This window comes from Sebastes fasciatus, chromosome 17, assembly GCF_043250625.1.
Source record: "Sebastes fasciatus isolate fSebFas1 chromosome 17, fSebFas1.pri, whole genome shotgun sequence".
Lineage (NCBI taxonomy): Eukaryota > Metazoa > Chordata > Actinopteri > Perciformes > Sebastidae > Sebastes > Sebastes fasciatus.
In genome coordinates this window covers 17,129,073-17,150,754 of record NC_133811.1, presented here as the reverse complement: position 1 = coordinate 17,150,754, position 21,682 = coordinate 17,129,073, and the positions used below count along the sequence as shown (strand labels likewise).

The window sequence follows — 21,682 nt, the reverse complement described above, 5'->3', positions numbered from 1 at the left end:
GCCTTGCATATAAAGAACTATACCAGTGCCTCCACAGCTGTGATTGGTACCGTGTAGTGCTAAATTTGATGTTAGACAACCGCAAGATGATGTCATTCTCAGAGTGATTAAGCTGACATATAAATTTGTACATGAGCTTTCTTAATACAGTTTGAAAAGTATTTATGCCTGCAGACACAAACATTTCACTTGCACTGCAACATCTTGGTCTTTTTAGTAATATTCTCATTGCATCATTATATGCGACCTGAAGTCTCTGTAAGCTCGCTTTTTTAGAGTTTGACCACAAATGGGCTGTATACAGTGGTGTACAATATGCTCTGAACAGAGATATATTTTGATGCTAATACTTTTTTACTTTTACTTTTGACATTTTGATGGCATGGCTTTTACTTGTAGGCTAACAGAGTATTTCTGCACTGTGGTATTGCTACTTTTACTTAAGTAAAAGATAGGAGTAGCCTAAATGGTGGTACACACACATGCTTGTGTAGTCTAATGTTGAGGCAGAAATGTGTTTCAGAAGTCATTGAAAGAGCACACTGTCACCGTTCCCACGGTTTCTGTAGTTAAACATTAACTTTCAAGGACTCCTCTCACCAGACTTTGATATAAAAGTAAACAGGAGAGACATCACCCTGTCCCCATTGTCTCTATAGTGAAGAAGTGCTCGTATATGTCAAACTGAGATCAAATTAGTTTCCTCATTGCTACAGTAGATGACACTGTCAGGTAGTTTGCATATCATTCATTGCACAGCATCCATATACAACGACTGTGTGTGATGCGGCCCTATAATGCAATGTGAAAGGCGAATGGAGGAGCTACTCAAAGCTGCTAAAAAATTTAAATTAAAACAAATTGAAATTGTGGATAGTGGTGAGACAGCTCCAGGAACATCTAAAAACAAAGTATTACATCTTTAAAACAAAAAACACATGAAATATGATATGATAATGTCACACCCCTTACAAAAAAAGTAAGTGTGCTATTAGTAAACCTCTTTTAAACTTATAAGAGAGTATACTTTCAGTTTACTTTTTATGTACTTATCAGAGATATACTTAACAAAATTATACTTAATTATACTTAGTTTATACTGACAAGTATACAGAAACTGAAAAGTTTACAGAAAAGTACAAGTATATTTGGCTAAGTACTATAAGTTCACCTAAAGAAAACTTCTAATATTATTATTATTATACTAAAAACTATTAAACAAGTAGTTTCATGAGAGTATACTTTAAAGTGTACTTACATAAACTAAAAAGTGGGCTACAAGTACTAGTAAACTAATAGTATACCTATAAGTTCACTTGTAGTATAGTTCATATTATAGTTGCAGTACAAAATACAACTTGGATGTAAACTAGTTGTCCACTCAAAGTTTACTACTCTTACATTTAAAATATACTTAAAAAGATACTTTTATAAACTAAAAAGTGCAACATTTTAATCTTTTTTTAAAAAGACTGTCCGTTGTGAGTCTTTATGACAACGGTACAGGAGTTTAATGGTAAATCAGTGGAGTAGTTAAGTTGATGCAATAAAAGTAAAGTTAAAAAAGTGTCTAAAGCAAACAGAGACACAATCTAGACGTGTATTTAGGTCAGGTCATTTAATCATATTAAACTTTGTGTTGACATTGTCACCATCTAGCCTCAGTATTCTCCTGAATGAAAAAGTAAAACAAAAACAACAATCACACACACTTCTCTCTCCATTTCCATCTCTCTCACACACATACACACACACACACACACACACACACACACGCACACACACACAAAGTCTTAAATTGCAACCCGGTGTTGACGTTTGGATGAAGAAAAAAAAACCAAGCAATGGAACAACTTGACCAAAAGTGATTGAAAGACTGCAAAGCCCCAACAACATATTAGGATTTGGGACCTTTGGATGATTTTAACAGCAGAAAACACAGAAGGCATCCTGACATTTAAAGGGTAAAACAGTGAAAGGTGTGAGCTGTAAACAATGTAAATAAAATGTTATCCTAACTTAACCTCTCACTTACAATTATCACTTATTTTTTTATCAATAAATGAGTTGTAACTCTCAGAAACAAACGTAACTTCCCTCCATCATCACAGTATACTACAGTGAGTGATGACCGACGCTCAGATATTTCAGAGACAAGCTGGCACACAGTGAAAAGAAAACAACGCACAACCACAACATGTTTAAGAACAATAAAAGTCACAAAGGAGTGTTGAATGTAGAGATCATGGAGTGAGGCCTTGGTTTGTTCTTTCACACACGAGTGCTTTTGTACCCTTCAAAATAAAAAAATAAATGTCACATAACACAAGACAAGAACTTGATGGGAGAGGAGGTAAAAAAAAGTCATTCACTGTCATCATAGACCTCAAATGAGGTGTTTTCTTTCCAATATTTAGCCCTCGAAATTCCTAAATCCTCCCTCTTTCTTCTCAATTTCCTTTGAACATCATCTAAATCTTCAAATTAAAAAAACACAAAATCTCTCATCACATTTCTCGCTTCACACTCGCTTACTTTACACATACAACCCCCTCGTTTTCTACACTACCACCCACATGTGTTTTTCCACCCCGCTGTCTGACCCTTCAGCCTACACCTTAATCTGAGATTAACACTCAGTCCCGTCATAGCTCGTCATGGGTGGAGGTTTCGTCTGCTTTAAGTTTGAACTCCGCCTCTGTGATCTTTCCGTCTCCGTCGCGGTCCTGGTTGGAGAACATGTTGTCAATGATGCGATAAGGATCGAAGCCAGGAGCCAGGCGGCCTTTACCGTCGTTCACCTGCTGCATGATGTAGTCAGTGAACTGTGGAAACACAGGAGGAGTCGAAGAGGGTTGAATTAAGGATACACGGACTGGAGCAAACAGGAAGAAAATGTCTCAGATGTTACAGATGTGACAGGAACAGCAGGTTATATCATCAGGTACCTCAGAGGGCTCCACTTGCTCGTTCTTGTCTTTGTCCATCTCGGTGAAGAGGTCGGTGGACACGTCTTCGTTCCAGATGAACATGTAGCCTTCAGGAAGTCCTTCCTCGAAGTCTACCAGCTCGATGTCAAACACCAGCACAGCGCTCCCTGGGACTTCATCAGCTACACACACAAACACACAAACACATTTTGAAAGACACTACAGGTGAATAGCATAAAAAAAAATCTGTAACTAATAGATATCACCATGAAACTTTCCCAGTTGATTACTTACATTAAAACAAATATTTTTGTTTTACAAGTTTTCTGAAATGTTATGTTTAAATCTGCAAATGAGGCATTATCTAATGTCAAGTCCAAGGTTCTAGGCCAAACACGACACCTGGCTAATAGCCACACGCAGGAAAATCTGAACCTGCTTCTCCTCATCCATCAGACCACCATCACATATATTCTCCGTTATTATTACTGCATGTGTGGTTGTGTGTGACTTACTGACTCCTCTCTCCCCATAGCCCAGATGAGGAGGAATAACAAGGTGTCTTTTCTCCCCCACACACATGTCCATCAGGCCTTCCTCCATCCCCGGGACGACCTGGTTAGCTCCCAGGACGATGTTGTATGTCTTTCCATAGTTATACCTGAAACAAATCGAGTCCGAATGAAACAGAAACATACAACGTAACTGTATTTTTAGTGGTTATTCTTAAGTAAGCACATTATATTTCTTACAGTGTCCTTTAACACTTATTCTTTACTCACTCCTAATGTGAGAATGTAAGAAGTAAAGATTTTCTTTCTTTTTCACAGTCAGGATGATGTGAAATGCATGTCTGCATTTTATCAAGTGTTTCAGTGGGTGAGAATACAAAGCTTGGTTTCAATCCAGGAACTTAAACAGTTTTGAAGGGTGAAACTACACTTTCAAGGCATTCTTGAAAGATTAGCTTATCTTTCATATTTATGATATTTTGTGTATTTAAAAAATGTTTTTTGTTTGCCACATCTCATATATTGGTAAATTTGTCTTGGTGTTCTCTGAAGGAATATGTCAATTATTCCATTGTATATATTTCATATATGTCTATATAAATATACGTCATCCCTGGAGAACTCAGATTTTCTTTAATTTGTTTTAATTTCTATGATGGTTTTATTAGTATTGTGTGTTGAATGGTGTGCTGTCTGTAAGCTCCTACAATTTCCAACAACTTTTATGGCAATACAGCTAACTCAACTCAACTTTTGATGCAAATCAGACAGGACTGCGTGGTGCACTAATGAGGGGAACATTTTTTTTACAAAAATCAATAGACCAAGATAGAGTGCAACTGCAGAGGAAGTGCAATGTGCAGTAAAGACTACAACAGAGTAGATCTTCCTCTTAAAACTCTTCTCATCCTCTGCAGGACTACAAGACACTAAACAGTGATGGTTACCAATACAGGACGGTCAACACTTAACCTGAGATCTGAGAAGGTCTTATTAATAACATTTTTATGTGGTGTTGGAGAAATTATCTAATAAACAGTCTCTGGTCATTCAGTTAAGAAGCAAATACCATTTATTAAGCAAATGCATTTGGGTTCATACAGCAGACAAGTCAGTGTACAAAGACCAAGAGCTACCTCACTACATCATTCTTTATAATCTTGGTTTAGCCTTCCCCCCCTTGTAGCCCACACCTTCCACCCTGCTTCTGAGTGAAAGCATTGTCTTTTGTTAAAAAGAGTTACTTGTGATTAGCTAGTTTTAGCAGAGTGCAGAGGCGAGGATGATAAGTAATGTATCTAAACTAGTACAGTCTGTGCTTTCCCAGGGTATTCAGATTTATCTGAGTACACACATTCTACACAAGGGACATGGTATTTTCTCTCACAGTGGACAAATATTTTAAAAAGAAAAAAATACATTTACAGAGGTTTTAGAAAGGTGCCAAATAGAAATATGTTTTTTCCTGAAAAAAATATTATGATTTAAAATAATCATTTAAAAAGATTTGGCAGGTCCAAAATGAAAGTTCTGTTTATCCCCAATAGTAAAACGACTTTGGTATTATGTGGTATCTCTGGGTTGTCAGTTAGTGTGGATATAACATAAATAGAACATAAATGGCTGAGATTGACGTTAAGTGCCTGGCAACGACTTGTTATGAAGTAAATGCGATGGAACGGAGGAGGAAGAATGCGACATCTAGTGGCTGAATGCTATCACCTTTAAACTACTCTTAACTCCTTCTAGGTTTCTCAGTTTTCTAAGATGTTTTGCTTAAACTGGCTCACAGAAGTTTACTCACGTGGAGTCGATGGACGAGCCGTCCATCAGAGAGGCGTTGTAGTGATATTTGACAAAGTCTCCTTTCTTGGTTTGCTTAACACACTCTTCTGGCTTGTGAGTGACGGTGACCACGGTGTTATCTGACGGGTTGTGGAAGTCGATGATGTGAATGTCAAACACCAGCACAGCTGAACCAGGGATCTTAGTGCCTGAGAGAGACATGGTAATGGAAAAAGAGAAAGAATCCAATGTTAACAGCTGTAGACAAAAGAGTATAATAACAATCTATCAATCTATCTATCTATTAACACAATAGACAATAGTCCAATGGTGCAGAGTGCAAAGGGTGCTGGAATAAGTATGATAGTGTAGCATGTTGCTTTACATATAAGAGGTAGGTGGTTATGACAGTATTACAGCGATGCCTATATCTAATATTGATAGTTAGGATATTAACATGTTAAAGAACAGTGAGTATTTAAACTATGAAATATAGAATTTACTGGTAAAGGGGATGTTTGGTTTTAAGGGTTACTGACATTATATGACTGATGGCCTGCAGGAGAAAAACAGTTTTTGTGTCTTTTTGTTTTGGCATACAGCAGGGATAAATAACCTTAGGCACGGGTGCCACCATTGGCATGCAGTAGTGTTGGATTTATTATGTACAAAAGTGCTTACAATGACCTGCAATAACCTGACTGTTGGATTTGTTGTGAATGGAGTGATTGCGAGGAAAGGGAGGTAGCAGGTGCTGTTCTTTTTGCAAGGTCAAGAAGAGGAAGGAGTGAGAAGGAGATAACAAAGAAGAAGATATGCAGCAAAAATATCACGTGTCATAATCTCATGAATATTAATATTGTGTAAACCATGAATAGACTGGATCAGGGATCGCTCGGGGTTCAGACTTCACGAACTGACCCATGCACTGTATGTTGTCAGGGACACGTTGATTGGATCCAGATATCTGTAAACTCTTTTATTTTTACTTATGCAACATTGATTGTTCGGAATAAATTGAATCATTATGCTTTAACTCATCTGTTTGGAAATTCTCTTTGTCACACAAGATTAACCAACACGTAACTGGGCCTTGACCTCTTGGAGGTAGAAGGCCAGTTCCTTCAGTAGCTTAACCGATGGTACACTAGCAATAAGTGTGCAAGACAGTTTCTTTGGAAATACTGCTCTTATCCGTATGCCAAATGACCTCTTTCACAGCCACTGGCAGTTGCTCGGCCTGTTATTCACGGTAATTTAATTGGAAATTCATTCTCCAAAGACCCGCCCTACTCTGCCTCTGATTGGCTAGTACTTATCACCTTCTTTGCAGAATTTAACTTTTTGCTGATGAACAGGACTGAAGGATGTTTGGTAGGGTTTAAGATTTCAACTCAGATGTGCTTGTTTTTATAAGGATGGCAGCCTTTTTGTATAGTGCTCTCATTTATAATTACAATGTCCTGATATAAAATGCATGTTGCTAACATGGATGGAATAAAATTACAGCTCCATTGGAGATTTAAATTTTGATGTAGTGTCATAATTAAATTACAACAACAACCTGAATGTTGATATGACACACTGATTAACAAGAACATTTAAAAATGGTTGGCAACCCATGCGTACAGTGTTCTGTAGTAAGGGTATCTGAGCATTACACACACACACACACACACACCTGTGCCCTCCTCTCCATAGCCAAGATGCGGGGGGATGGTGACGGTGCGTCTCTCTCCGACACAGACTCCAATCAGACCCTCGTCCATGCCAGCGATCACGTAGCCTTTACCCACATAGGTGTCATATGTACGATTACGAGAGTAGCTGTGAAACAGAAAATATTAACACAAGTATTATTGCACTGCTCCATGGAGAAATAAATCACAGTCAATCTGGGAACTAAATATACAGTTAGTTTTTTTGGCATTAAATCACATATAGGCTACTGGGGTTTTAGGCAGCAAACAGAAGAGTGCAACTGAATAACACCTGAAAGACTATAGGACACAAAAGTTGCAGCAGGTTCACAGAAAATCTCACCCCCAAAACCTCGGTGCTCGAGTTACCACCAGCACTTTGTTTTGGAGGATGCATTTGTGATTTTTGCTGATACAAACATACAGTATGGAGGCATTTTAGAATATGACGAACTTCAAATTCCTGAGACAGAATATGTGTGAGGCAGAAAGTTAACAGAGTAGCTTTCATGAGTCCTTGACATCTGTACAGAGTGTGCAAAAGAATTTCTTAACAATAACAAGAGAGGCTACAGGGCCTGACCAACAAGGCTAAGAAGGCTGTAATGATGAGAAAGTTCTTCAAAAAGTGAACCATACGTTTAAATATTCTGTCAACCTCGCAGAGATTTTATAAATCAGGAATAAAAAAAATTAAAAAAACATTTGCAGCACTTTTGTGATATTTGTTTTCTACATGTATTGTAAACACTCTGTATATTGCAGCCTAGAATCCTTAATTTAATTGAGATATATTGTACAGTACATAGTACTGTTGTGTATTCTTTCTTTAGTTGGCATATATAATATATATACAATGATATACATGATTTGTATAGTTTAATTTGAGACTTTTTTAGACTTTTAGGATATAAAGACACAGTTGACCAATCTTTCCCAAATAGTTACCACACATGAGTTAATCCTCTGTTGTGAGTAGCAGCACAAGAAGAGACAGGGCAAAACTATTCAGAGGATGCAGTATTATGTACTGAAAACAGGAAGTTCTAGTTGTGGTTTTTAAATTTGATTCATCTCCCAATATGGCTTCAGTGCACAGAGAGATGCTGCCACCCTGAGGCCACTTGAGGAACAACAGACAATAAACATTCATTTCCATTTATAGATTTACTATGAGCCTGTCTGTGTGGTTAACATGATGAATACTAAACACATACCTGGAATCAAAAAATGTTCCATCAAGGAGGCTGCCGTTGTAGTGGTAACGCACAAAGTCTCCAGTGACGGACTTCCTCTCGCAGGGCACGGGCACCATCTGATTGGTCACTGTGATCCCGTCTCTGGGGTTGTGGAGGTCCAGGAGAATGACGTCAAATACCAGAGACGCCTGTCCTGGGATGTCGCTGCCTGGAGAGAGAGAAGAAGAAGAAGAAAGGTTGAAGACAAGAAGGGAGGCAGGGTTGAGGAACTACAGAAATATCTTTCATCATTAGCAAGTAGTGAGTGGAGTTAAAATTGTTTTATTAATATACCGCAAGGGCTAGTATGAACTTTCGGTACAAATAATGAAAATGTGATGTAAACATGACAGTATGGGAACCTTCTAAAAGTTTATTTTTATTGTTTATTTGTGTATTGTTATTTTTTAAATATCTGGCAGAATTAAAAGGAAAGCCTAATTTAAAAGTCTGTTAAATTTTGTACTTACGATGTGATTATATCTTACTTCTTTATATTATTATACATATTATATTACATTTCTGCCAATAGATCCAACTAAATCCCACACACTGCTCCTTTAAGGAATTATACTACCTGTCACTCAATTTAGAAAAATGAAAGTGTATTTGAAAATTAAGACAAAATTAGTCATGAAAACTATATTTGTCAAAGTTTCTAAGGTAAGAAGATGTAAAAAGTCTCAGTTTTGCAATGAAATTGGTCAGCGCTGTGGTTTGGGAACAGAAGGAGTCTACATTCTCCATCACTGACAAGACTGAGAGGGTAAAACCACATGAGATGTGTAGTTTTACAGCATATGTGTGTAATGTACTGCCACCTTAAGCTCCAAGTGTGCAACTACAGCACCTGTTGCTCTCCATCAATCTCTTGTTATTCACTCACAGGAATGTAATCATGACTCAGAAAGAAATTGTTGACACTCACCGTCTCCGTTCTCTCCATATCCAAGTGATGGTGGCATAGTGATGATGCGTCTCTCTCCAACACACATTCCCAGAAGGCCCTGATCCATACCGGCGATCAGCCACCCGATCCCAACGTAAGTGTCGTAGGTACGCATACGGGTGTGGCTACAGCGAAGGGTGGAGGAGAGAGGTTACATATATACTGTATATATTGCGTTTTTGTGTGATGTGTGAATTATTATACAGAACAAACCTGGAATCAAAGAGCGTCCCGTCCAACAGGGTGCCATTGTAGTGGTAGCGGATGTAGTCAGACACCTCCACCTTTCTGGAGCATGTGGAAGGTGTGTGGTAGGTTTTGGACTGGACGCCGTCCTCCGGGTTCCACACGTCGAGCAGCAGGACGTCAAAATGGAGGATGGAGTCGGCAGGGATGATGTCACCTGAGGAGGAGAGAAAAGTAAGTCATAACTTTGATACTGTATGTCTTAACCTAATAAAGGCTTTAAATGTTCATAGTATTGGGTATGACAAGACAGTGATTTGTTTTTAAGATAGTCTAGATCCCCATTTAATACGATTTTGTCCCAGGGTCTCCCGTCGGATAGGATCTTTGCTTTTAAGCTGTTTTATTACACAGAACGTGTATGAAACCCATGACCAAATTAATTATAAGAGAGATAAGATATAACTTTATTAATACCGACCTGTGGAGGAAGTGAACCTATGATCAGAATAGTCCCTCTTATTACTCGTACTCGCATTGGGCTCAGTAATGTAGTGAATTAAATTGTGAAAATTAACTATTCCGCATTTTTCTGGAGCTCCCTCAACGTCCCCTGGTTGAGAACCACGGGTCTAAAAAAACTTCAGAATTAGCCTTGAAAAACCTAACATGTGTATATAATCATCAGAGCTGCACAGATCGTTCAATTAATTGATTAGTCGATCACAGAAAATTAATCTGCAAGTATTTTTATAATCAATTAATCACCGAAATAGTTTGATCTTATCAAATGTGATGAATTGCTGCTTTTCCTTCTCTTAACATTATAGTAAACTGAATATCATTGAGCTTGGATAAAAACAAGATGTGTGGCGACTTTAGTCTGGGATTCTCTAAAATTGTGACGTGCATTTTTCACTGTTTTCTGATGTTTTATACTTTTTCTATAGTCAATCAAATCGAAAATGTCATCTGCAAATAAATCGATTAGGAATACAGTCATTAGATGCAGCCCTAGTAATAAGTGGGTAATCGTACAAAGTCAGCTCCTCCTCATATTATTAAACCCTCCAGATGTGTCCAGAGTGCTGGCTATAGCCGTGTCCTGAACAGCAATGACTTGTCAGTCTGTCCACTCACCAAAATGTATTTTGGTGAGTGCAACATCTCAACCAGCTGTTTGCAAACATGAGCATGAGTTCGTGCCTTGTGAGCCTTTAGTGGCTCAACAAGCACACAGGAGACAAAGTGAGGAAGGGTGCAAGAACTGTGTGGGTGGCCATTCAATCTTTACTACTAATGAGCTGGCAGGCCTCTTTCCGGTTTAAATCTCTCTCTACCTCTCTCTATTTCCTCCTCTCTCTCTCTGATGTTCCCTCTGATACAGACTTGTTGTAGAGGACACATCCTCAGGTCTTACGTGTCTACACATGCCCCCCTATCTCTCCCATTACGTAACTATTTCATACACACACAAATACATACATACATTGATGCACCGGTCTCTACATGTAAACACAGCCTCTACATTTTTCTTCTCGTCGCTGCAATCACATGCAACATTTTCTAGCGCAAACACTCTACGGTGCACAGTGGCCCAGGTTTATTAATGTTTATATGCAGATCTATAAAGTTGATCTGCCTGATGCTCTAACATCTGCATCCAGCAGCTTCCTCTGACCTGCTTCCTGGTTTGTGACGTCCCTGACATCATTCAACATGGACGCTTTGGAGCAGCCCACTTCCTCTCTGCTTCAGCTGACTCTAGTACAACACAATATGGTACTTTCTCTCAAAGTTTCAGCCCCTATATGCTCCTGCCAACCAAATTCTCTCATTGTTATGGTGAGCACTGAGCAGTGCCAGCTGTGGGCTCACTCATCTGTGTATATTTATAATAACTCCCCAGACGAATAAACACTGGCCTGTCCTCAAACATATTCTGTCCTGCCTGAATTCGGAGCAACCAGGCAGGACAGGGATGTGCTAACGTGACTGGAAGTTTAAAAACACACCGTATCCCTGTTTGCCGTACGCGAGGTGAGGTGGGATCTTGACCAGGCTTCTCTGGTTTATGCACATCCCCACCAGAGCTTTGTCCATCCCTGCGATCAGCTGCTTCTTTCCAACAAACACATTGTAGGTGCTGCCACGGTCATAACTGAAACACAGAAACACATTATTTTATATACCTGTGAGGACATGAATGACTGCATTACATTGATTCGGTGACTTGCTGCAAACTTACTCATATAAAAAAAAAATTTAAACTTGAGCTCACTGCATAAAATGACCTGTGGTGACCTCTAGGATAATTACAGCCTCATGAAACTTTATATCTACAAACTAGTGACCTAGGGCATTCAGAGGATGGTTGGCTTTCTTAGCTTGATTGACAATAAGGGGGTTTCTGAGCAGTTTCCAGAACCAAAGTGCTCACCATCCAATCACCAAAAAATGAAATTCTTGCGGAAATCTCCAAATGTCAAAGGTTTTTGATATCAAATCACAGCATGGCTTTTTCTATGGTGTTCCTCAAGGTCTTGGTGTCTTAATGTGGTATTTTAGAGGAATTATTGATAATTTTTATCAATTCTCGAGTGGTAAAAAAATGGTTAAATTTAGCACCAAATCTGTGTAACAAATGGTATCAACTCAAAAATTGCTGCAAAAACTTATGAGACATAATAGAGCATGGGGATGGCCATCGTATACTTCCATCGTACTATTATAAACCCTTATACACTTTTACAATTTATTTATTATTCTTATTAATGACTAGAAACACTTGACACACAGACTCTCAAATTAATCTTCAGGTTCCCAGCTTTCAGATGATGTACACCACTTCTATGTGACATCTACTATTGACCTGCTATCTCCCCCTAAAGATCCCCTGTACCTTTGGCCAATCACAGGTCATTTCAGAGAGAGAGCGTTCCTATTGGCTGTGCTCCGGCTGGTGGGCGGTGCTTGGTATTTTCTCAATTTATCTCATCATGGCTGCCGGGTCACAAACTTTCTCATTTTACAGCTAAACTGTACACTACAAGATGCTTCTGAAAACATTTGAGGTGAGAAATAGGCATTACAGTAACAGAATATTGATTCATATTTGATCAGCGCTGCCTAGTTTGACCGTTTGATCGGAGTTCGCGAGTGATTGACAGCTGCTCAGAGATGGCAAGGCTCCAGCTCGGCTCTGATTGGTTGTTTTACTCCGGTCTGTGAGATCATGCAGATGCCATTAGGAGCACCGGAGGGCACTGGAGGACACATGAGGACACAGAGGCACATGATTTTTTTCAGATTACCTGTCTCATGCACTACTGTCAGGATACGGGGAGTTTTTCCTGCCCACAGCGTGCTTGGTGGATCTTGTTGTGTCTCTAAACTATGGTGTACGGTCTAAGACCTGCTGTATATATAAAACGTCTCGAGATAACTTCAGTTATGATTTGACGCTATATTAAAATAGATTGAATTGAAATTGAAAGTTTAAATAACGTTTTATAATCATATTTGCTCCATTTTCTGCAGCTTTAATGAAATGAATGGGGCTTTTGGGACCCTTGGGGGTCTAGGGGGCCCTGGGTAGTGGACCACTTTGCGTGGTACACTGTTACTACTACTACTGACAAGGTCGGTTGTTCCCAAAGTGGAGTGCAGAGACCTTCAGAGGTCCTGGAAGCAGGTTCAACATTTAACCATAAATAAGGAATTGGTCCTCAGGTTTCAGTGAATCCAGTGTTAATCTAGTTTTAATCTAGTGGGACAAAACTGCTAAAAATTGAGGCCTTCTGTGTAATCCCTTTGGATATGAAAAGGAGCCCTTAGATGAAGCATACATGTATCCAGAGCTCCTGGCTGCCTGCGTGGCTCAGAGGGGCGAACCACTCAACGCGCACTTTTACGCATCGCGCACGCTGTTCGCTGTTCTCTGCACGGTAAGACTAATAAAAGTGAGAATAAATACAGCAACACGACAATACAACATTGTGCAGTGACATACTCACCTCGAGTCGAACTTCTTGCCGTCCGGGAACACACCGTTGTAGTGATACCTGACATAATCCCCCACTTTGACTGCGCGCACACACTCCTCCGGCACGAAAGTTTTCTCAATGAGGATGTCGTCTAACGGGACCGGAGGAGCGTCGCAGGCGGCGAACGCCACCAGAACCGACAGAAACAGCATCACCTGCACAACCTGGATCATCTTCACTACCGATAAACACTCTGGACACGATGGAGGTGAAGAGTTGGGTATGTGGAAAGACTATGTGTGAGCTGCCTCCCTGCTGCTGCCCCGGTGATCCGGTTTCCTCGACTCTGACTTGGATATAGAAGTCCTGCCTCTGGAACCATCACGTGTCAAGCCACATGAAAAACTGCACACTTTCCGGTTGAACTTTAAAGACAAATGACTTATTGATGACTTAAATACCATGTTTTATCAATAAAGCACAACTTAAAAAGCTGTAATATATATAATAATAAGTCTGCATGAGACACAAACACATGCAATCAAAGCTTAGAGAGTTTAAATGTGCTTTTATTTTGCAATTGTGCTCCACATTTCCTGTCACATCCTGCCTCTTTGCAGCTGACTTGACAGCACTTTGGGATTGAATGGGATAGTTTTTGGGCACCACGTATTGCTCTTGCGCAGTGCAGCCTCGGATATGTGTCAACGTGGTAACGTTAGGGGTCTCCACTCAGATCAGAATCAGAACCAGAATCAGAACCAGAATTAGAATTAGAATCAGAATCAGAATCGGAATCAGAATCTTGTTTTATTGCCAGGTGTAAGAGGTATACACTAGGAATTTGCTTTGGTTTTGTTGGTGCAAGTTAAACAGTATAATAACAAAATAATAGATAAAAACGTTAGAATAAAATAAGAATAATTTTTTTTAATTTCTACCAATATACAATATACAAAATAGCTGCACACAGCTGCACCTCACACATCCCCCCTCCTCTCTCTGGAGACATTTAAATGTGAATAATGCACACATCTGGATACGCCTTTGGATTAATGTACACATCTGGATATTCCTCTGGATTAACAAGTCAAATTGTTATAATTAGCAGAACACAACGTTTTTTTCCCTCAGATGGTGTTATGCATTGATGCTGTTGTAGTTGGAGGGGTTCAGGGCCTTCAGAGGGGGGGGGGGGGGGTGCAGAGCCTGTAGGAATGTCTCTACGTGGCAGTGGGAGGGACTCTCTCACCAGGGGTTTAATTAGTGACGGAGAGGTTTAAACTTTAAACAACATGGATAATATGTTCTGGTTCAGTCCTGAAATAAAAAAAATAAAAAAAAGTTAAATTATCTTGTCCCTTGTCTAAAAAGTAGAATTTCTCCCTCAGATAAGAAGGTTTAAACTTTAAACAACATGGATAATATGTTCTGGTTCAGTCCTGAAATAATAAAAAAAAAGTTAAATTATCTTGTCCCTTGTCTAAAAAGTAGATTTTCTCCCTCAAATAATAAAAAAAAAAAGTTAAATGATCTTGTCCCTTGTCTAAAAAGTAGAATGTCTCCCTCAGATAAGATGTGAAGTCAGGTTTTTACTTGTTCTGCAACAAGACAGAACATCATGCAGTGATTTATAGTGTGATTTAGTGGGAGGAGCAGCTCCAGCTCCAGCAGCCCCCACCACGCTGGAGCTGGAGCTGGAGCCCGGAGGTGGGAAGGCTTTGTCCGGATACGTGGTGCAACTTGAGGCGGTCCTAGTAGAGACCCACTCCAAACCAAACTTCAAAAATGGCACCCTCCACTTCTTCACAACTCTTCTCTGCGTTTTTAATCTCGTTTTTCTTCTCCGTGGCTCACTCTCAGTATGAGAAATACAGCTTCAGGAGTTTCCCCAGACACGAGCTGATGCCTCTGGAGTCCGCGTACAAGTACGCGTTGGACCAGTACACCGGGGAGAAGTGGAAGGAGACGGTGGAGTACATGGAGGTGTCTCTGCGGCTCTACCGGCTGCTGAGAGACAGCGAGGCCTTCTGCAACCTCAACTGCAGCTCCGTCCGGCTGGACGACGAGCAGAAGTTCGAGGAGTTCCCAGAGCTGCGTGCGTTTGGTAACGTGATGAAGAGAGCTCAGTGTCTGAAGAGATGCAAACAGGGGCTGCCAGCCTTCAGGCAGACCATGCCCAGCAGGGACACCATAGACGAGTTTGAGAGGAGGGAGCCCTACAAGTACCTGCAGTTCGCCTACTTCAAAGTAAGCAATGTTAAATGTGTGTGCACCTTGGAATATCTTATGATGATAATCAATATAGCCTGAGGTGATGGTTTTCAGTGCATCCACACTATATTCTTTCCTGAAATGCGTTCTGACGTCACCTACGTGCCACGGATGCACAGCTCTCTAGGGGTTCTGCAAGGAGGGGAGGTCCTGAACTTTTTACCTGTCTGTGCTTGTTTTTTCTCGTCCTTCCTATTCAGAAGTAAAAGAAACATTAATAAAGACACTTAAGGGCATTTTACTTTACTTGTCATCACCTCTACAAAGGAACTTATGAATCACAGTTTATTTATTTTTTTGTATTATTTTTATTTAAAGGGACTGTTTGTAACTTTAAGAAATGCTTGTTAACAGCGACACCTGTGGCCGCTAAGTCAACGAAAGCCAGCGTCGGGCTCGCGCTTTCTCGCTCTAAATAGACATGAACGAGCATCGCTCAAAACAGTGAGGCGACACACGTCAGCTAAAACCACAATATCACTCTATATTTCACCTGCTTGGCAGTAATGTTAGCTGACCAGACGAAGGTCTCTCCATGAATCAATGCTGATCCTAGTGTTGGCTTTTCCGCTGAAGCAGCGGGGCTGAAGCAGGAAAAGAAACGTTATCGTCTCCGACCGGGTGCCGGTTTCTCCCTCCGGCACCCGGTCGGAGACGATAACGTTTCTCTCTGCGGAGCCCCGTCACTTCACAAGACACGGAAAACCTCTGCTGGTCTGGAGGAGCTGCAGCAGTTATGCAAGCGCGCATATGCGAGCGCACATATGCGAGCGCGAGCGCACATATGCGAGCGCGAGCGCGCATGGGATCCCGACCCGGTAGATTTATACGTGTAAAAAGTTACAAAGAGTCCCTTTAACAAGTAAAAGAAACATTAATAAAGACACTTAAGGGCATTTTACTGGTTATCACCTCTACAAAGGAACTTATGAATCACAGTTTATTTAGAGTCAAAGGTTGGAATTATGATTACATTATAAGGCTTAGTTGTGATTGCCTAATTTGCACATACAACATACAGATGTGTGCACATTAAAAGGAAAAAACCTGAATATTTTAAATGAGTTGATTTGACCTGGTAATTGACCAAAACAACATTAATTTATAATGATCTACGATTTGTCGCGATATACCGGTATTGGCGATAACCGTGATATTTAAAAAATGAAATATTGATATGTAGAGCTGCAGCGATTAATCGATTATAGTATAATACTGAAATTAATTCATAATACATCTTTGTTACAATGCCATCTTCAGCAAATTACATAATTGAATCCCCCTTTCCAAACATTTGATGATTTATCTATGTGATAAAAAGTTCTACACTTCTTTTTAAATGATCGTTGTGTTGGTGTTTTTGGTGGGATACGACTCTAATGTTACATGCATCTACTGTAAGATCTAAACCTAAAGTGCTATTCCACCCAAAATATTTTTAGTATTATATATATTAAAAATTAATCAATTAGTTGTTAAACGATTCGCTAACTATTTTGATAATCAATTAATTGGTTTAAGTAATTTTTAAGGAGAAAAAAAGTCAAAATTCTCTGATTGCAGCTTCTTAAATGTGAATTTTTTCTGGTTTCTTTACTCCTCTATGACAGTAAACTAAATATATTTGAGCTGTGGACAAAACAAGACATTTGAGGATGTCATCTTGGGCTTAAGGAAACACTGATTGACATTTTTCGCCATTTTCTGACATTTTATAGACCAAACAACTAATCGATTGATCAAGAAAATAATCAACAGATTAATTGACAATGAAAATAATCATTAGTTGCAACCCTAATATCATATTAATAATACACATATGATAATATCGTGTAAATAATTCAGCACCTCTTAGATGGTTACAGCCTCCACCTCCCTTAACACATATTTGAATAGACAGCCCTATCCTCGATTCAGAGTTATTCAGCATGTTCATTATTTATTGGTGATTTATTACTGAATATTTTTTGTACCACAGTGTCGTGTTAGCATTTGTATTATTTCCTCTACTGATGAGCACAACATAACAAAGCTGTTGTACAATGTGTGTTTGTGTTGTTTCTGCCAGTCTGACAACCTGGCCAAGGCGGTGTCTGCTGCCCACACCTTCCTGCTGAAGCACCCAGACGATGAGATGATGCAGAGGAACATGGCCTACTACAAGAGTCTGCCTGGAGCCGACGAATACCTCAAAGACCTGGAGACCAAATCCTACGAGGTACACGCACACACACACACACACGCAGTAAACATGAAAGGCTGCGTGCAAGAGTCACACCCATACCCACATGTCTTTGTGAACACACACACACACACACACACACAAAAAACGCTGGCCACATCATGGGGAGATTCATTCATAGACACCAGTGGTTCCCAAAATGGGGCCTGGGGACCTTCAGTGGTCCTTGACAGGGTTGCAGTGGCCCCAACAGGAATGACAAATAGACCTGATCTTGTTACAGTTGTTAAAGCTACAGTGTGTAGGATGTGGCGGCATCTAGTGGTGTGTGCTACTGTAGAAACATGGTGGAGCAACATGGCGGACTCCGTGAAGAGGACCCGCTCCCTATGTAGATATGAAGGACTCATTCTAACGAAAACACAATGATTCTTAGTTTCAGGTGATTACACACTAATGAGAACATAGTTATGAATATTATATCCCATTTCTGCTAATAGATCCCCCGAAATGTTACCCTTTAACTATGAAATTAATTAAATCATTTGGGGTTTTGTCTAAATCTAAATCAATATGTATCATTTCATTTTTTATAATAATAATGATACAGATAATTTAATGTCATCGTAACATTAGAAATATAATTGGTTTTAATAAGGAAGTGATTTTTAACATTGTGGAATGCTTCTTATTCTTATTCTTTATTGGGATCCCCATTAGCTGCCACCAGGGTAGCAGCTACTCTTCCTGGGGTCCACACACAACGAAAACATAACATATAACAATACATATAACACATTTTAAAGAAACACAATAAAAACATGTTCAAGACAAATAACATAAAAAAAATCAAAAAAAGAGAAAAGAAAATTAAAAGAAGAAAAACAAGCAAACAAAACTGCTGAAAATAATAATAAAAAAACTTATAAAAAAACAAACTACAATCAAACAAAATCAAACTGCAGTCCGTCATGCTTCATTGATGCAATTATGCCCAAAATGAACATTATTTTCTGTGCGTGTGTATTATTGCAGACTCTGTTTGTGCGTGCAGTACGGGCGTATAATGGAGAAAACTTCCGTACCTCGGTGTCAGACATGGAGCTGTCTCTACGGGACTTTTTCAAGGTCTACGACGAGTGTCTGGCGGCGTCTGAGGGCCCCAGGGACGTCAAAGATTTCAAAGATTTCTACCCTTCCATAGCTGGTCAGTTCATCTCTCTGTTCCTCCTGCCCTGTCCATCTATCACTGCATCTCTCTTCTGTTAAATATCCCCTTTTGCATTTGCCGTCTGTTTTTGTCATTGGCTCACTTTATTGTTGTTTCATCATATTATTTTGAATCTCTCCTCTACAGATCACTACATAGAGGTCCTTGTCAGGAAAGTGAGGTGTGAAAAAGACCTGACGCCTGTCGTAGGCGGTTTCGTCGTTGACAATTTTGTGGCCACCATGTACCACTACCTGCAGTTTGCCTATTACAAATGTGAGTTATTGTCCTGTGTTATGACTTTTGTAAAGTGAATTCCCTGGATTGAGTTCTGTAATATTGTGTTTTCAGTGAATGACCTGAAGAATGCGGTACCGTGTGCAGCCAGCTATGTGCTCTTTGACTCCAAAGATGAAGTCATGAAGAATAACTTGGCCTATTACCAGTTCCACAAAAACCAGTGGGCCCTGACAGAAGAGGACTTCGTCCCCAGATCAGTGAGAAACATTAACAACTACAAAACTTATGCACCCAGTTCCTGTCCTGTTGTTTGTGTTCAGAACATAACGTTTCATTCAGTTTTACAACGCGTTAGGCCCTTAATGACCCACATCTATGGTGCTTATAGTGACCGATTACAGTCGAATCGGGGCCGGCTGCTTTATATTTAATGGACAGAAGTGAGAGTGGTATCAATCTTTGAATGTAACTCTGCAATAAAGCAAATAAGTGTATTTCATTTAAGGTTCCCTGTAGAGCACTTCTTGCACTCTGCCTTCTCTCTCTGTTTTGTGTCTTTGCTTCACTATAACACACATTTTACCTGCTGTGCTCCTCTGTGTGTGCTCCAGGAGGCACTGCGGTACTACAATCAGACCACCATGCAGCTACAGATGTTGGAGTTCTCCAGACAGCGCCTGGTGAGCGACGACGAGGTACGTGCCTGTGTTTACAGATTTTTCTGTGGTAGTGCATCACAGGATGCTTCTAGCCAGGAGGATATCTTCAGTGAAAGGAACACAAGCTGTGGTATACCCTTAAAAATAGACATGCATGATTCCCATGAAATCACTTAGAGTTTGGATCAGGCCCTGTCCTTGTGTAACTTATGGAAAAACCCTAGATTCAGTCTGGTCACATGACACCCTGCAGTACAATGTGGGCCCTGTGTTTACCATGCTGCACTATGGCAGACGGCCATGGGGTGGCGGCATGACACTGGCATTTATTTGAGTTATTATGATGCAGCACAAGGACACCCGACATAAACCAGGATTACATGCTGTATGTGGTAAACACCATTCAGTCCTTGACTGTTATCTCTTTAGTAACGCCAGGTATGAGGAATCACAGATAGAACTGAGAGTGGGAGGATTTCTGCACTTCAAACAGACCCTCCTGAGTTGTTTCTGTTTTTTCTTTTCCGTGTGTGTGTGTGCAGGGGGAGGTGGTGGAATTTATAGATGAGTTCCTGGACGATGATGAATTACCCAAATTGGAAACTCCGCAGAAACCCTGAAACACACAACAGAACACTCCCCAGTTTATATTTATTGGGTTTTGCAAGAGTGTTTTAACCTGCAGATCCACATTCTGAATATTTTATAATTTCTTATTTTGTGCACTAAACTTCCAGCTGAGTGGTATGGACATACAGCACAGTGGCTGCATGATTTAAAGGAACAGTGTGTAGCATTTTGAGGGATCTTAGCAGAAATGGAATATAATATTCTTAACTACTGTATGATTTCATTAGTGTATAACCACTTGAAACTAAGAATCGTTAGCTTAGAATGAGCCCTTCATATCTACATAGGGAGTGGATCCTCTTCACACAGTCCGCCATGTTGCTCCACCATGTTTCTACAGTAGCCCAGAACGGACAAACTAAACACTGGCTCTAGAGAGAGACTTTCACGTTTTTACGTTAACTGAAGGCCACCGTAGTTCTCTGACAAGCTTGGGAAACTGTAGTAACGTGAGCCGCAGAGTGCAAAATAGTGGTACCGCCAGCCGCCGTCTGACTTCCCTTGCTCCTAAAGTAGTGTCATTATGGTAAGGATGGCCTCCGAGACAGGTGAATGGCGTTACTACGGTTTTGCACTCAGCCACTCAGGTTACTGCACTCTTGGAAAGGGAGGAGTGAGCAGAGGGGTACTCAGGTGGTTGCAGATGCCGCCAAATCCTACACACTGGACCTTTAAAGATTATGATTATAATAGAGATAGAAATATTCTTACTCAATGATCTATGGATTCGTTCCTCCACTATGAATCATGTATGTCTCTGTCAAAAAAAGGTCAATTTTACAATGAAGTGATAATAAAACTTGCCAAACATCAGGTCTTTCTCATTACAGTGTTTTAATACAACAGGTGCTGGTTTTGGGGATGTGAGCCGGTTATGAATAACACCCGTAGGGCTTTAACTGACATTACTGACATTTTTTTAGTTAATATGTTAATCGTCTGGTCCAGACCCCGCCCTAGGTATAGGCGGTATCCATCCATCCACAGGGGCATGTCACATGAGGGAAGAAAAAAAAAATTAAAAATGTATAACTTTTACTATTTTTAACTAATACTATTTCATGACTGAATGAAATATTACAAAAAAGCCCACAACAACTTAATACATAGCCTATCAAATAGGCCCTATTTTCTGTGATTCCTGCAGCATCACCCCGATGCATGAACACAATGATTGGTGGTGGAATTGGCTTATTGCAAG

At 40.0% G+C, this 21,682-nt stretch overlaps 2 protein-coding genes across 2 annotated transcripts; one reads left to right on the top strand and one right to left on the bottom strand.

The window, feature by feature from the left end:
* Positions 1–1,603: 1,603 nt before the first annotated feature.
* fkbp9 (FKBP prolyl isomerase 9) lies at positions 1,604–13,651 on the bottom strand. Its single transcript, XM_074612388.1, has 10 exons — positions 13,317–13,651; positions 11,316–11,461; positions 9,328–9,517; positions 9,094–9,239; positions 8,145–8,334; positions 6,909–7,054; positions 5,247–5,436; positions 3,446–3,591; positions 2,949–3,112; positions 1,604–2,825 (listed from the first exon to the last, which is right to left on the bottom strand). The coding sequence occupies exons 1-10, from the start codon at positions 13,517–13,519 to the stop codon at positions 2,646–2,648; spliced, it is 1,701 nt and encodes a 566-aa protein (XP_074468489.1). The 5' UTR covers positions 13,520–13,651; the 3' UTR covers positions 1,604–2,645.
* Positions 13,652–14,939: 1,288 nt separating this feature from the next.
* On the top strand, positions 14,940–21,294 carry crtap (cartilage associated protein). The gene is made up of 7 exons (XM_074612389.1): positions 14,940–15,536; positions 17,629–17,778; positions 18,778–18,949; positions 19,100–19,228; positions 19,304–19,449; positions 19,804–19,887; positions 20,394–21,294. The coding sequence occupies exons 1-7, from the start codon at positions 15,075–15,077 to the stop codon at positions 20,469–20,471; spliced, it is 1,221 nt and encodes a 406-aa protein (XP_074468490.1). The 5' UTR covers positions 14,940–15,074; the 3' UTR covers positions 20,472–21,294.
* Positions 21,295–21,682: the final 388 nt, after the last annotated feature.

Bases quoted from the DNA above. Each gene is read 5' to 3' on its own strand.
- fkbp9 (XM_074612388.1), bottom strand. From the start codon at position 13,519: ATGATCCAGGTTGTGCAGGTGATGCTGTTTCTGTCGGTTCTGGTGGCG. The intron at 11,462-13,316 runs GTGAGTATGTCA...TCTGTGTTTCAG, and splicing joins GGCAAGAAGTTCGACTCGAG to TTATGACCGTGGCAGCACCT. The intron at 3,113-3,445 runs GTAAGTCACACA...TTGTGTGTGTAG, and splicing joins CTATGGGGAGAGAGGAGTCA to CTGATGAAGTCCCAGGGAGC.
- crtap (XM_074612389.1), top strand. From the start codon at position 15,075: ATGGCACCCTCCACTTCTTCACAACTCTTCTCTGCGTTTTTAATCTCG. The intron at 17,779-18,777 runs GTACACGCACAC...GTATTATTGCAG, and splicing joins TGGAGACCAAATCCTACGAG to ACTCTGTTTGTGCGTGCAGT. The intron at 18,950-19,099 runs GTCAGTTCATCT...TCTCCTCTACAG, and splicing joins TTTCTACCCTTCCATAGCTG to ATCACTACATAGAGGTCCTT.